The sequence below is a fragment of the Henckelia pumila genome, unplaced genomic scaffold (genome assembly GCF_033568475.1).
Source record: "Henckelia pumila isolate YLH828 unplaced genomic scaffold, ASM3356847v2 CTG_461:::fragment_3, whole genome shotgun sequence".
Classification (NCBI taxonomy): domain Eukaryota; kingdom Viridiplantae; phylum Streptophyta; class Magnoliopsida; order Lamiales; family Gesneriaceae; genus Henckelia; species Henckelia pumila.
In genome coordinates, this window is record NW_027331831.1 from 8,415,442 (window position 1) to 8,430,874 (window position 15,433).

The window sequence follows — 15,433 nt, forward strand, 5'->3', positions numbered from 1 at the left end:
ACACTTGGCTGATATCAAGATCTTGGTCGATTTACAAGCTAAAACTTGCTTGAATATAAGCATAAACAGCTAGCGTGGTCTATCAAATAATAATCACTATGCAGTGATGAAATAAGAACTTTGACTGCGGTGGGATGAGTGAAGCAGTTTTGACTTGGGATTTTGAATGATTTAAATATAATTTCTAGTTTTGAAATCTCACTGAGTTGAATTCAAATGTGAATTAAGATGATCTGAAATTTTTCGGGTAAAAGGATTAATTTTTGAAGTTTGCCCATACTTGGTGTTTTTAAATGCAAAAAATGTTTATACTGTTCATAACGTAACTTGAGCCAGTATTATTTTACACGGGTTCCCTCAAGAAACCGTGTTGCAGTTGCAATGAAGGTTTTATTATGAAATAGAGAAATAAAAGCTGCGATTTTCTTCTATTGCTCTGAGGTCAAATGAAGTACCAAGTTTCTGTTCCAAAAATGGCGTTTCGTTTCATCATTCATGATATCATGTGAATGGGTGGATGGCACACGTTCTTAAAGTAAACCTATTAACGATTTACTAGAGACATCATGCAGCTATTAAATGGAACATGAAATAGACTACCACTGGGAACATAATTCCGAATGGGTTGTGTACTTGTTATAAGTTAAAGATCGATGTGAATATTGCTTGGACTCCAAAACTCCAAAACTTGGAGGCTGCTCTTTGCCAAGAACTCAACAGTCGGTATATGCTTCCGCCATGATCAAAACTATGAGAGCTGTCCAACCCGTGAATGGCCGTGCGCCTTTCCCCTTACCTTTCTTTGGGTCATACTGTTCCCACAAGTAGCCAGTCTCATTATAGTTCCTAATTACATTTCTGCAACAAGAAAAGACTCGGAAAATTAAATTAAATACAAGTAAATGCACATAGAAGGCCACATTTTCAGTTGAACCATAAACTATTGAGGGGGCATATACCGAATCAAATTGTTCCTCAAGTCATTGTAAATGACCTTGGCTCGGTCTTTGTATGGTCCATCCACTACAACAATCGAGCAAATAACCATATGTGAAAGAAAGAAATATTTAGATGGGCTAAAATACCTTATTTTTATAACATGTACCTTCTGAATAATAGTGAAGTGAGGAAAGAATCAGATAATTCATGTTCATCCAAATTTGCCCCCTCCAGTATGGCGGGTCGTGTTCAGTGTTGCGTTGCATGTATATTGAGCTGGTACACACTCAATAAATTGTGAACTAATTAAGGAAAAATCAAAACCTTCATAGTTACGGTATTACAAATCAGGTAGCCTAAGTACTTGGTCCTTTTGTTTACCTTGTTTTGGCTAGAGATCTGAGTCCATAGTTCGTCCACAGAATACTCTTGTTTGAGATCAGATCAAGCTGCTTTTCTAGTATCCATGATTCCTGTCGGAAGATTTAAAATGCCGTAAAAACTTGAACTAGAATATGACAGAACACCAAACAGACGAAATAGCATCAGTAATTAAGTTAAGCTCAACTCACTGGTGGTATAAGTCTATCCATAAAGGGAAAAAGGCTGACATAGCCAATATGTGGAACCAGTTTCAGCTCAGGTTTCTCTAAAACTTCGCGTACAAGTTCACGAGTAGGATAATTGCCCGCCTTCTCTACTAGTCGCCAACTTAGACGAACCTAATAGGAAAAGCAATGCCACTACAATTACAAACCTACAAATAACATTCTCTTCTCTCCCTATAAAGCACTGTTAAGCGAGTGGAGTAGTAACTATTCACACACTGTGAAATCCAACATCATTACAGGAACATCTGAAAAGCCAAAGGTGTACCTTCTCTGAGTGATTCCCATAATCAAAATAGGCTCCATAAGTATGATCAAAATGCATCTGCAAAGGAAAACAAGCACACATCAGATTTGTGGAATGACAGATATCAAATTACTTGCTCACAAGTAACAAAGTCAACTGTGATACAACTTTAGTAGACACAGTCATGATGCACAAGAAATCTGTGAAGGAAATAAGTACGAGGAAAACAAATGAATTACCTGATTTAAAAGCTCAAAATCCGAGAGCAATTTCGCTGTCCAGCCATACTCCTGCGCATTTTCATAAAGCTTGAAAATTGAATAACCCCACAACTTAGCCATGTCTTTTGTCATACCTTTCCAGCATCTCTGTCCTCAAGGAACTCTGAAATAGAGTGCATGCAATCTGCAGCAAGATGCATCCAGCATCTAAGATCCAAGTGACGCTCATCTTCACTGGGGTGTGATGCACGTGGGTAGTCATCCAATCCAGATGATAATGACTGGGATGCCAAGAAAATAAACCATTGAATTTGACAAATGAAGCAAATTATAACTGTCCTTGCATCTAAAAATTTTGCAAGTCAATAAAGGCCTATGCCTCCAGGTGTATATCTGATGCATTTGTTAGTAGTGTTAAATTCCAAACCTCTAGGCTCTAGGTGCGTACTACAGACTACAGAGGACACCAAAAGAGCTGATGGTAACATTCATTTATATCAGTTCCGGGAAATACAGATCACCTAGAAGTGATGTTCTAATTAATAGAATTTACAAACTATATATACTTGCGAGTAGCAAGGACGAAAATTATCAACGCCATCAGTATTCTTATGACAAGGTCCAAATCAATAATAAATTGGAAGTTGATAAATGCATTTTGTGTGCATTATTTTGTGTTATTTTTATGTTTATTTTGCATGCATTCATATTGTTTTATACGTTTTATTCATGATTTATTTCATGTGTGTGCATTTCACTCTTCGGGTTGATTTTTGTAGAAATATTGAAGAAATCATGATTTTTGGAGCAAGAGAAGAGCCACAAGCATGAATTACGGAGCAGCTATGGTCAAAAATTCATTTTTAATGATAGAGAGATCTAAATCCGATCTCCACCGTTCAAAATCAAGTTCAAAATGTTTTGAAGCTGCTGTCCAAATTTCGGCTCGATCCGACGGCTAGAACTCGAGATATGATTTTTTTCAAAAAAACTACGCGCTGGCACATATGTATGCACAGACCCATGAACGGAGGTTGCACGGGGTCCGGACATGTCGCGAGGAAAAAAATAATTTGAGGAAGAGGGCACCGGAGGTGGGCACGGACCCATGTCCAGGGTCCGTGCATGTCGCAGAATCAGAAAAAATATAATTTTCGAAAATTAAAATCCTTGATTTGCCGGGCTTTATCTCATGGGCTTTTCAAGCCATATAAATAGAAGATAAAAGAGCAGATTTGGGGTTCGAATCGCACGCAGAGATCGTGAGGCGGTTAGGGCGGAGGCTTGGAAATTGAAGAACCTGATCAACTATTTACTTGCTTGTTAATTGATTCCAAGTCGACAGAGGAGGAATCGATTTCGATCGCTCCAACAATTGACATATGGTTAAACCAACTAGAAATAGTATCCGGTTTCAGTATGCGGTTTTAGGTGAAAACTGAATTCTCATAATTCCTAATGCATTTGAATTTGATTAGAATTATGAAAATTAATCCGTCAATATTTGAATAAGTTTAACTGTTCTAGAAATAGACTGTTAAATAAATTAGGAGAATTCGCCGTGATTTAAGATTAAATCTGGATCCTGGATTTGCCACTTGTTTGCATGATTTGTTTGGTATCTGCGTGTGTTTTGGTTGTCTCTATTTAATTGAATTTATTATTCTTCTATTTTAATTCTTATTTTATTTTAGTAATTAAAATTTTATTTAATTCTTAGTGCTCGTTTTATTATTCTGTCTAGATTAAGCTAAATAATTAATTCTTGAGAATTGACTACAGTCCCTGTGGGATCGATACTTGGACTCATTGTCCACTTTACTATTACTTGACCTAGTATACTTGCTAATAAATACTGAATTAAGCGGTCAAAGTATAAATCATGGAAAGAAAAAAAAAGTTGACTAGTTATAATTACTCTTTAGGAGGAAAGGCGTCAAAACCGATAAACAAGAATTTGGGAGTAGTTTAAACAAGTGAATACAAATGGCCTGGATGAAAACCTTTGGATTCAGTTCACGAATGGTTGTGCTGTCTCTTCCATGCCAAAAGTAGGCATTCTCCTCTTTTCCTATAAAAAAAAAATTATGTTTAAATTACTGAAGCCAATTAACTTGCTGCTCAGCCAAAATCTAGGTTGAAAATCCCTGCAACACATACATATCTCGCTACACAAAGATTCACATATCAATAGCCAGAAAAACACTTTTTCCATAATTTCTACCATGCTCACCTGATTGGGTAGTATTGAACCATTGAAACCATGCATCAAGGCGAAGGAATGCTCGCCGCAAGAAAATTGAGATCGCATTCCTTTCAGCAGCAGCAAACTTGTTTCTCTTCATGCCACATACCAAATCTGCAAAACAAAAACCTTTATCACCGTTTAACAATGATTCAGCAATTTACCAGAAGTTTCACACCTGGAATGAATTTTACGAGATGCAATTTGTAGCCAAAATGATACCAGCTATTCTAAGAAACAAACAACAACATTATTTTCTCTACGAGATGAGTTTAAAATCATTTGTAGCCAAAATGATACCAGTAAAAATGATTCAGCTTCAACCATACTTGGCTATGCATCGTAGCACACACATTGTACGGAACCTTCATGGAAAATAAGTGTTTGACCAGAACAAAAGTGAACAAGATGCCTCCGGGTACAGTAACAAAAAGCATTTATCAATTCTTTTGCTACTGCAATTCAGCATAATATCTTGACCATAGAAAGGATGAGAGGCATGCAACAATCAGATAGACAACAATGCCCAAGCAATAATAAATCATAAACGTAATATGCCTACATGTCACAAATTTTCCACCTACGCTTTTCTTCTTTAGGCTGATAGGAGTGGGATTACACAAGGCACTTCCAAGGTTGATGAGTTATTGCATTTTCATGATACAGCTCATTATTAACAAGGAAAGTTAAAAAGATGTTGATACTTTTGGTCATAATATGAGATCAACAAATAAATATGAGCCAATTGTCTTTAATATCACATAAAAGATTTTGATCAAAAAATGGCATGCTGGAAGTCTCTCATTGCAGTAAAAAGTAACCTCGTATAACCAAAAACAATGTTGGAGGATTTCCGTTAGTTGTATGCTGAAGCACAAACTCCGATGGTACCTTACTGCATATAAAGCAAAACACAGTTAATATATATGGGGTTCTTTGACTTATGTACAATGGAGGAAAAGACTTGATGAAGCTACTTGCCATCACCTTAAGGCTTCAGCACCTAAAATTTGCTCACGCGGAATCCATCCATCAATGTTCATCAAATCTAACCAATGCCCGATGATGTCCAAACAAATGTGAATATCCCAACGCCTTTCCACAGAGAGACTCAAACAAAATTTATAAGCTCAAGAAATATCAGATTGCTTCAATATAAATAATTTGTGACCCAAGCTGATACCAGAAATACAAGGTTTTGAGGAAGATTACAAAATAAATTGAAAAAAATAGGAAAAGAAAACTATGAGCTAAGAGATAACTTACCAGATCAGTAGTTGATGGAAGCCTTCATCCCACAAAAATCCCCTTGGAAAGAAGGGTCGACTTGGCACTGCGGTGTACAGCTCAGCTGGCCAATATAATATATGATTATCACCAACTCTCTGTAATAAATAATATCATCAATGACTTTCTAGGCATCCAAATCGCGCAAAATAATCATACAAATAGAAGGAAGCAATAAAATTACTGAATTTTCAAACATATCTGATAAGATAATTTTGTCTTAATTGAACTCACAGAAATGAAATTAAAAAATAAATGTGTAGAGGGTCAAAACAGTCTGGTATTACTCCGTGATCAGGAATTGAACATAAATAAACTTTTATCACGTGAAAAGAACAGATAATCAATTGTTTGTGAACCTCCCAAGCAATTGGCAAACCATGTCAAAATCTTATGTGCGGCTTTGCACCACTTTTTGCTGACCTAATTAATGTCAGGAATACCCCTTGAAACTATTGTATTTAAAATATATTTTAGCCAGTGAAGTTGCGAACAACTTCCATGCACTAGTCAGTCTGAATTTGTTTTCCAAGAGCTCTGTGTAGTCTCACAATTTTGTGAAATTATACCCTTCATCCAGCTTGTATTTAAGATACTACAAGTTCAGTAGTACCAGTAGAACTATTCTTTCAGTGAGATATTACTGAAAATCCTGCAAAAACTCAACCTGAAAAGTGAAAACTATAATGCTATAAAAGGAAACAGTTACGATTTCACGATAGCAAAATGACTCCTGTGACAAGAAGCGAAAAAGCAGGTAGGGCAAGTTGTTGAACGTAAATAGAAATTACAGTTATAGGCTGAAACTCTTGACATAATTCCACATTCTATTACAGGGAGAAGGCAACCAATTTCATATCATCATGGATGAAAGCATTAGCATGGTAGCAACTAAGCTATATTGACATACATTAGAGGAAGGTGGAAGTGAAATTTTTGATTGGCCGTAGAAGTAGCCAATTCCACCCAACAAATTCCCAAGAGCAGCTTGACCCACAGTTATGGCTTCAGAATCAAGCTGAAAAAACCACATTACATCTCAATTCAGAAGATGGGAGATGGAGGAATTTGGAGCATAGTAGCACGGAGATAATAACAATTGGTACGTGATAGCATTTATTATGGTATAAGAGAACATAGATGATGCAGATTTATAGAATTCCAAAGAGCTTGGCAAGATTAGGGAAATATACACATTGATGAGATGAGATAAAAAGCATGACTCGTTTTGCATGGCAGCAAATATGGTGATGCAGGTTCGTTACATGGTTCTCTTCAACATATTCCAGAGAGAATTCCTAAACAAAGTAATGAACACTATCCACTGAAAACCAAACAGGAGTTCCACGTGAAACAATAAAAAGACCAATAGATTCTTCATTCCTTTCGGCAAGAAAGACAGCTGCCTATATGAAGCACAAAATGACTGAAAAGAGATATTTCCACATTACAAGAAGTCAAAACACAGGCATGAGAACCGAAAACATCAAAAGCATCTATCATCTTGCATTTCACAATTTTCACATCCAAATTGTATAATTTATGTCCATACTGTTGGAGAACAAAGATTAAAGCCCTAAAAGGCTCATATATTACTTAAATAACATTCAAATCTCAAAAGTAATAAAATTTTAAACTCTAAAGAACAATGAATCTGAGGAAAAGAAGAATCTGGCAATACATACCTCATCAGACATGTTAAAGACTTTGTGGAATTTGTCTTCAAATTGATTCTTCTTCTGATCTAAACGACTACTAAATGAGTCACCTGATTGGAAAAATGATTCTAAATGAGAAGAAATGAAATAAGGTTGCCTAACAAATCAAAGATTAATTTTCAAGAAAAAAACAAACAGTCTCAAAGGCTTAGGGAAACATAATTTGTAACTTCAGTAAGCTAAAATCTACTTTCTAAAGATGTTTTGAAGGATACGCTGCATTCGAAAATAATGTAAAACAAATGTATAATTACCTATAAAGCTTTTGACACGTTCTTCAGTACTTAAACTAGAACCACTAGATCTTGATACAAATGCAATATCGGCTATGAAGGGGATCGTGGCAGCTATCTTGATAAAGTAGAAGAAAATGTCAAGCGAAGCAGATGTAAGCAAAACAATATTAAACACGGCACGATAAGATCATGAATAATTCATTATAACAAACCTGAAAAACTAGAATGTTCGGAGCATCATCGGATGTATCTGAAAGCTGTAAGCGACCAATTTTTCTAGCCTAAACCGAAAGAATGGATTTTTACAAGGAGTGACATGAAGATGTGCCAATAAGTCGCTGAACATGATATCAAAATAATAAGAAGTTGTTTTGCAAAAACACAGCGACTGGTTGCTGCTTGCTCACCTGGGTTCCAAGATTAACTTGGACTAGATCGGATAGATTGTGAATGTGAGGCGTCCTGAAAGCAGCATAGTGGAGCTCAAATTCATCCTGAAAAAGTTCCTTGAAAAATTATTTCCCCAAACTAATATCATAAGTAGGTACTACATAAAACTAATAAACCTTAACAAAGTTCTCACTTACGTTGCATAAAAGGTCAAGAGTATGATCCTAGGAACAACTAAGAAAAGCGAATAACAACATGCAAACCAACTGGATTGCACAGTTTTGATTGTATGATTGCGGGCAGAGTTTCTGTCTCTCTAAATGTGATTTCACTCAAAAGATTATGAAAGTTGAAAGTTATTCAAAGCACACAAACTTTAATGCGTCATTTACAACACATCTTCTTACAAGCATCTGATAGAACATTTTCATGCCTATGACAAGGGTTATACTCATAGGAAGTATTAATTTTTCAGTTTCCAAGGAATAACGACTTCCATTTGTTCAATTAACAAACATGATAGTACTTGATGTGGAGGATTAGAGACAGCAACCCAAAATATAAGTCAGTTATTGTTTCAGATCCAGTAAATCCATGTACAATCAGTCCTTGGATAAATTTCGACCAGTGAAAGCTTCAAGCTGCAAGGAACACAGACTTAAAAGTTTAAGAAAAACCCAGAAGAAGGAGATCCTTATGTTTGCGTAACTTCATGAGTTGCACAACATAGGGAACTCGATACGATTTTGGCCATAAGTTCGTTCAATATTGAATGCAAATTTGTTTCAAAAGAGATCGAGCGTTAAATAAGCATCTCTGTTCTATTTCACAATCCTTCTCCATTTACTGACAAGTGAGGTCAGTACAGTCAAAAGGCAAAAACTTAGGATTTATTACCAAGAAAAGAGGAGTATAGATATTTGGACAGAGAGTTTCAAAGTTGATCAGGCGCTTCAAGATCCTACTATAATTAACAGTAGAAAAAGGTTGCAGTTTCAAGTAGGTATATTCTGGAGGACAAGTCAAAGAAGCATTACATTACACAATATGACTGTTAATGTATTTTCTCTGCATACAAATTCCTTAAATCTTTATGAGAAGATACCTTTGATTCTAAATGCAGTTGCCAACTACCAACATCATTTCGTGAACCAAAGGCTAGGATACGGTCGTCATGGATGCCCATGTTGTCTCCACCCAAACTTAGAATAGATCCACCTTCATCAGCCATGTAAAAGAACAAATGCACGATTTTATCCATATCTTCACTAGATCTAACATTCAGAAAATCAGGAATTTATATTAGCAAGTGATTATAGTGTTGACAATGAACTTAATTTCATTAAAAAGAAAAAGCAATAATTATTCCCACTCATGAAAGAGGAGTCAAATGATAAAACTAAGCAACTTCATTAGCATTTTGGCTACATCCTCCTGTAAACTCCATAGTAGAAAGTTAAATTTTCTCTAACATGTTCACAACTAAAGAACAACTCAATTTGTACTCCTAAGCCTTCCAACTCCACCTTCACGACGCAAAAAATGCATCATGGTATACAACTTCGTGCAGTTGTCTACAAAGAAATATGTCAATTTGGTCGCTAAAAGACACTCATCGTTGACAGGGCCACCCTTTACATAAAGTTTGAGATCTTACAATGCAAGGTGGTTAAAAGATCGGGGAATTTACTTTTCACTTTGCGCTTCAATCCGCACTCCCCAATCTCCTCCGTAACCACTCTCTTTATCCTTTGATTTTAAAAAGCTTGTTGTCAATGTCAGATCTTGGTCAACCAATACCTGACGCCCATAATCACGTCCATTATGTTGTGTCCAACCATAAGTTGAAAGCTCATCTGAATCTTGACAAACATGCCGCATCAAATATCTTCCATCCTTCACACCGATCCACATCAAACCGGCAAGCAGAGACTGTGGAGTCCTGGCAATTAGAACCACTGGTCACATATATTCCTAGCACACACTCAAAGAAGTATAGCCAGAATTACAAACTATGGATAAGCATATAATATGGATCAGAAACTGTCAACTGGTTAGCATTTTCCCTAGTTGATTTCAGCTTCTTACAAACTTTATAGCTCATGGTTAAACCTAAAGCGATTGGAACAATTATACTGCGGACAATAATTAAGCTTAAACCAAATAAAAGATGTAATTCAAGAATGCCAATACTTTATCTTCAAAATATGATCACTACCGTTCAGCTGCCAAAAGAAAAAAAACACCTATACTCCATAGATTCGGAATCAAATGCAATATTGAAGAACTTCAATCAAATCTAACTAGCCAAGATGCTGATTCAAAAGAAACAAGAAATACACCCATATTTGTTTCCCTAAAAAATGGAAAATCATTTCAATTCTTAAAGTATGAATAAGTAAAAAAAACGAATCATCACTACTACCAAGCATTAAAATAAAAATAAATCTTTTTTCAGCTTATGGAAGTTTACCGCGCGCGAATTCCAAAATACACATTAGGCCTATATGTTCCCCAGTACAAACTCTCTCTGTGATCCCCTTGAAACTGCATTACAACTTTCAATCAATCCACAAGCATAAAAAATAAAAATGGGAAAATTTCCCACATTTTCACATGAACGGGAATTTAAACAAAAACTACCATAGGAAGATCCATCAGCTTGGGAGCAGGTAACGGAGTGATGACTCTGGGTTTTACATTCTCCTTCACAGGGTTTAAGAAATCCTTCATAAAGTAAATAAAGAAGACTAGAATTCCAAAAAGAATCGAAATTTTGGTGATCAAAGCTATTATCCGCTTTAAATTACTGCTTCTATCACCGAATTTTCTCGTTTTTCGATCGGAATAACGGTCATTGGACGAAGAATCAACATCCGGGGACGACCTAGCTTTGACATGTGAGTTCCTTCGGGAAATTCGGGTCATATTCTGGTTGTGTTTCGGGCATTAGCAGAGCTGTGGAAGGAGACAGTTTTATGCACACTCCATTTCCGTTGTGTCGATGGAGCTGATTGTTGGGCCATTTGTTGGAGGCTAAGCCCATACGAATTTGGGCCTTCAGTATTGCTTCATGGCTTAAACAATTTTCAGTTCATGTCTTTGGGCCAATTACGATTAGATGAACGAATGGAGACAGTTCGAGTGCTAATTGAGCTGCCTTGATAAGCATTAGATTCATATTTAATTCTCGAACTCTGAGCCAAACTCTATACTTTATCGAAAGAAATCGAGTAAAAATTATTTTTTTCAATGTTCCTGTCGTTTCTTAATATTTTATTAATATAATAAATTATATATTTAATATATATGCATTTCAAACCTTTCAAATTTTTCGAGGTTCGAAATTTCAGTAGTCGAACACCAACTTTATTTTGATCCCAATTGGAGTCGAAAATTCTAAAATTTTCAAGTAATTCATTCTTCATAATCACTTATTTTTAAAGGTTACAAACTCTACCTTAATTTGAACTTAATATGAACCCTTTAAGTTGTGCTTGGATCTAAGGATCAATAAATTTCAAATTTACTCTTGTTGTTTAGAGAATTAAGAACAAATTTTAAATCAACTCATTTCATGTTTATATAGTATTTCATATTAATTAGGATGAATTACAAGTTCAATTGTCGTTTATAATTTATTCAACTTTATATAATTAATGTGTATATAATTAATTATTAATATATGGATTCAAAGTCTGATTTATATTTCATTGTTAACAATAAGATAAAAGGTTTGATCTATATTTCATTCTTAACAATAACATAAAAAAGCCAGAAGCAAATATAAACGGAACTGTTTACGCGACAAAACTGGTATAAAAAATGGTAGGAATTTCTGCACTTAATGAGAAACAAATTCTTTTAGAAATACAGGGAAATTGAAAGGGGATAGGAAATGCAATAAAACGACCACGGTCTTTGTTATATTGACGGAATGTTCTTCATCACGTATCATATAACGAGACTTGTGAATGAGATGAACATTTGATCAATAGAACTAGATATCTCGCACCAAAAAAAAATAGCCCTTGTACTCAAATTCCGATCTTTTCGAGGTTTTCGGAGACGATTTTCATCCTCGGCCGAAGTTCAGGATCCCCCTCGGTGCACGCAAGAGCTACATGAAACACGGCGAGCACTTCTTTCTTGGCATGTATTTCTTGGAGCAACATTGCGTCGACCATCTCGGATAATGGGATTTCGTCCTCGAATCCCTTCCTCACCCACCCGACGAGGTCTAGAATCTCCGTCGAGGAGGAGCTTGTGGGAGACGAGAGCTCGGGAGACTTCCCAGTCAACAGCTCGAGTAAGACGACACCAAAAGAGTAGGCATCCCATTTCTGAGTAGGCCGGTTACCGGGGATCCTGGCTTCTGGAGCTCGGTAGTTGTTTAGTTTTTCGGGTTGAGTTGGATTTAGATATGGGAGGGCTCCGCCGATGAAGCCTCCGGAGGATGAAGGGTTGTTTCCGGTGATTGTGATGAGACGGTTGAGGCCGAAATCGGAAATGTGAGCTTGGAAGTCGGGGTCAAGGAGGATGTTTGATGGTTTCACGTCTCCGTGGACGAATTTCCTCGGACTACATTCGTGTATATAGGCTAAGGCTCGGGCGGCTCCTTTCGCGATTTTGAGCCTTGTTGACCATGTTAAGTTCGGTGATGGCAGCCCCGTCTTCCCTGTAGAAAAGAAAGAACTGTCAATAACTGGACTTGTTATGTATAAAAGAACCTTTGCTGCCAAGATGATCAAAAATGAATTTCTTCACTTTTGAAATACGCATCATCTAAAATCATTAACACCAAGAAGTGCAAAATTCATGCCATACCGAAGATTCAAGCAGCATTAACTTGGGAAATAAATGCAATGTACTGATGATAAAAATCCACAAGCAAAGATTCAAGACTCTACCATAAAGGGCAGAAGCCAGGTTCCCATTAGAAATGAAATCACTAATGAGAAGCTTCTCGTCCGGCGCCCAATAATACGCCCTCAACCTCACAATATTAGGATGCTTCACCCTCCCTATCGCCTGAACTTCCGCCACAAACTCTTTGTATCGTTGTTCTCCGCCTTCTCCCAGCCTCCTCACCGCCACTGGAATGCCATTTCCGAGCACCACCTTGTACACAATTCCTAGACCACTCTTTCCCAGAACATAAGCCGACGCCCTCAGCAACTCATCTAACTCAATGCTAAACCCTTTATCGATCGCCACAAGATCTCCCTCTCCACCACTCGTGCCACCACTAGCTCCACCACCACCACCCTTTTCCGACTCCACTTCGGAGTTGTTACTCGGGAAACCATGGATACAAGGGAACATGCATAGTCCTGTTTTCTCATTCCCCCCAAGCTTCCCTTTCCTAGTACAACTACATCCACCAGAATCCTTTCTCTTCCAGTACACATAAATGATCACCAATCCTATAAACGCCACTCCCAATGCATCAGCCACGGATATCAATATGATCAACCCCGGTTTTAATCGTTTTCGATCGCTGACACCCTCATTTTGAGTCGAACCTGTGCTCTGAACCGAAGGCGCCTCGGCTGGATTATTTTTACAAGACTTTTGCAATGGAAAACCACATAACATGGGATTATTCAAGAATGCGGTTGGACCCTGATTGGCGAAAGATCCAGTTTGCGGAATTTCGCCGCTGAAATCATTGTTCCTAAGATCAAAACTCACAGTAAGTGGCAAATCGCCCAAAGTTTTCGGTATCTCGCCTGTAAAATGATTAAAAGACAAGTTCAAAGTGCCTGAGAGTGACTTCAACTCGCCAATATCATCCGGTATCGAGCCATTAAACTCGTTTGCCGATAAATCGAGCTGCTCTAAGTTAGCAAGCTCCGGGAAAACGGCCACTGGAATCTCACCGGAAAACCCATTCCCGGCGAGAATCAGCCTCTGTAACTGACGGCAGTCGCGCAGAATTTTCGGGAGCGGTCCCGACAGAGAATTATTGGAAAAATCGAGGTTTTGCAAGCGAGGGAGGTTACACAAAGAGGGCGGTAACGAACCGGATAGATTGTTACCGTAGAGGAAGATGCTGTGCAGAGCAGAAGCATTGAAGAGTTGATCCGGAATGGACCCATAAAATCTGTTGCCATGGAGATTGAGTCGCCGGAGGTAAATCAAACTGCCGAGCTCCGACGGAATATACCCCCGAAGATTCTTCCCGGAGACCGCAACTCCTACAACACGCGGCTCCGACGAACCTGAAATGTTCATGCAAGAAATTCCTGTCCAATGACACGGCGTGGCATCATCCTCGTTCCAGTCCGAAAACACCACGGCGCCGTCGGAGTCGACGGCGGACTTAAGAGACAGCAAAGAGAGGCCATCGGAAGTCAAAGAAACGCCAGAATTCACGTATAAGCAGAAATTCAGCACAAAGAGAGCCAAATATGGTAGCTTTTCGTGGCACAGCATTATGTAAACAGGCGTTTCAGCGTTCAACGGACATAAACGATACCACAAATCTCGAGAAAAAATGTGTAAAGAAATGAAAAAGTCCAAGCACAAAAAAGCTGCTCCTAAAGAAGGGAAAAGCAAATGCAACCCCTTTTCCCGTGCATTATCAAGAAAATTCGGAACCCAAAACCCAGAATTCGGAAAGAAAAACAGTATTACAAGATTTTAAAAAAAAATTGAATTATCAAGCTCTGGAAATTCGAACGTTCAAGTTGAGCTGGGGTTTGGTGAAGGAAGTTGAAGGATTTATGAGAAAAAGACTGGAGAAGGAGAAAGGGCTCGATTAATGGGGCCCATCTCACCAAAACAGAGAAAAGATTAGAACTTTATTTGCCAACAGAAAGACTAAAATTTTGGTGATTTATTAATTGGATTGGATCGAGAGTGGAGTAGTGAAGGAAAAGCAAGATTTGTTTCTTCAGTCTTAGGAGCTAAGTGTGCATTCAAGTCCTCCGGGAACAATGATGTTGATGTTATTACAAGCAAGTCCCTCTTCATTGATTTATAGTTTATACATGTTTTTTCCTTGCTTGCGTCATTTTTTATTTTTTATTTTTTTTTGCTTTAATCCTATCTCCACTCTGTATTTATTCACAACCATCTTAACTAATCTCAACGTCACTTTGAACAAGATATTCTTAAATTTATGGTTTTTATAATAATTTTTTTTGTGTAGAATGACGTGATCCTTTGAAAATCAATTAAGATTCGTCGTGATAAATATAAATAATTTTTTATAGTTTTTTGAAAAGTTGATGGCATAGGTATTCTAGTGATGGGCGAGTTATAAATTTAATTAAAATATATTTTTTATAAATGTTTTAATATAAAAATGAATTCATTTTGTGATTGAGGGTATATATTCAAAAAACATAAAAAAATTTGTGAGACAATCTCACGAATCAATTTTGTAAAAAAATAAAAAAAATTGTTGTTTATTGTAAAATGGATATGATTAACACATATCACAAATAAAAATTCGTAAAAACGTCTCATAAGATACCTATTTTTCAAAAAATTACTCCGTACATTGAAAGTAGGTTCGCCTTTACCCTTAATAAG

General features: G+C 37.1%; 2 protein-coding genes across 2 annotated transcripts; both read right to left on the reverse strand.

Moving 5' to 3' along the window:
• Window positions 1-337: 337 nt before the first annotated feature.
• On the reverse strand, window positions 338-10,863 carry LOC140871335 (mannosyl-oligosaccharide glucosidase GCS1). The gene is made up of 22 exons (XM_073273801.1): window positions 10,535-10,863; window positions 10,365-10,438; window positions 9,582-9,833; window positions 8,997-9,165; window positions 7,909-7,995; window positions 7,714-7,782; window positions 7,520-7,616; window positions 7,233-7,315; window positions 6,458-6,565; window positions 5,527-5,645; window positions 5,248-5,355; window positions 5,082-5,155; window positions 4,249-4,374; window positions 4,019-4,086; window positions 2,150-2,296; window positions 2,034-2,084; window positions 1,816-1,872; window positions 1,512-1,661; window positions 1,321-1,412; window positions 1,106-1,215; window positions 960-1,023; window positions 338-858 (listed from the first exon to the last, which is right to left on the reverse strand). The coding sequence occupies exons 1-22, from the start codon at window positions 10,817-10,819 to the stop codon at window positions 714-716; spliced, it is 2,535 nt and encodes an 844-aa protein (XP_073129902.1). The 5' UTR covers window positions 10,820-10,863; the 3' UTR covers window positions 338-713.
• An 819-nt stretch (window positions 10,864-11,682) lies between these two features.
• LOC140871873 (receptor protein kinase-like protein ZAR1) lies at window positions 11,683-14,805 on the reverse strand. The gene is made up of 2 exons (XM_073274614.1): window positions 12,802-14,805; window positions 11,683-12,569 (listed from the first exon to the last, which is right to left on the reverse strand). Exons 1-2 carry the CDS (start codon window positions 14,327-14,329, stop codon window positions 11,929-11,931), a joined length of 2,169 nt encoding a protein of 722 aa, XP_073130715.1. The 5' UTR covers window positions 14,330-14,805; the 3' UTR covers window positions 11,683-11,928.
• Between the last annotated feature and the right edge of the window lie 628 nt (window positions 14,806-15,433).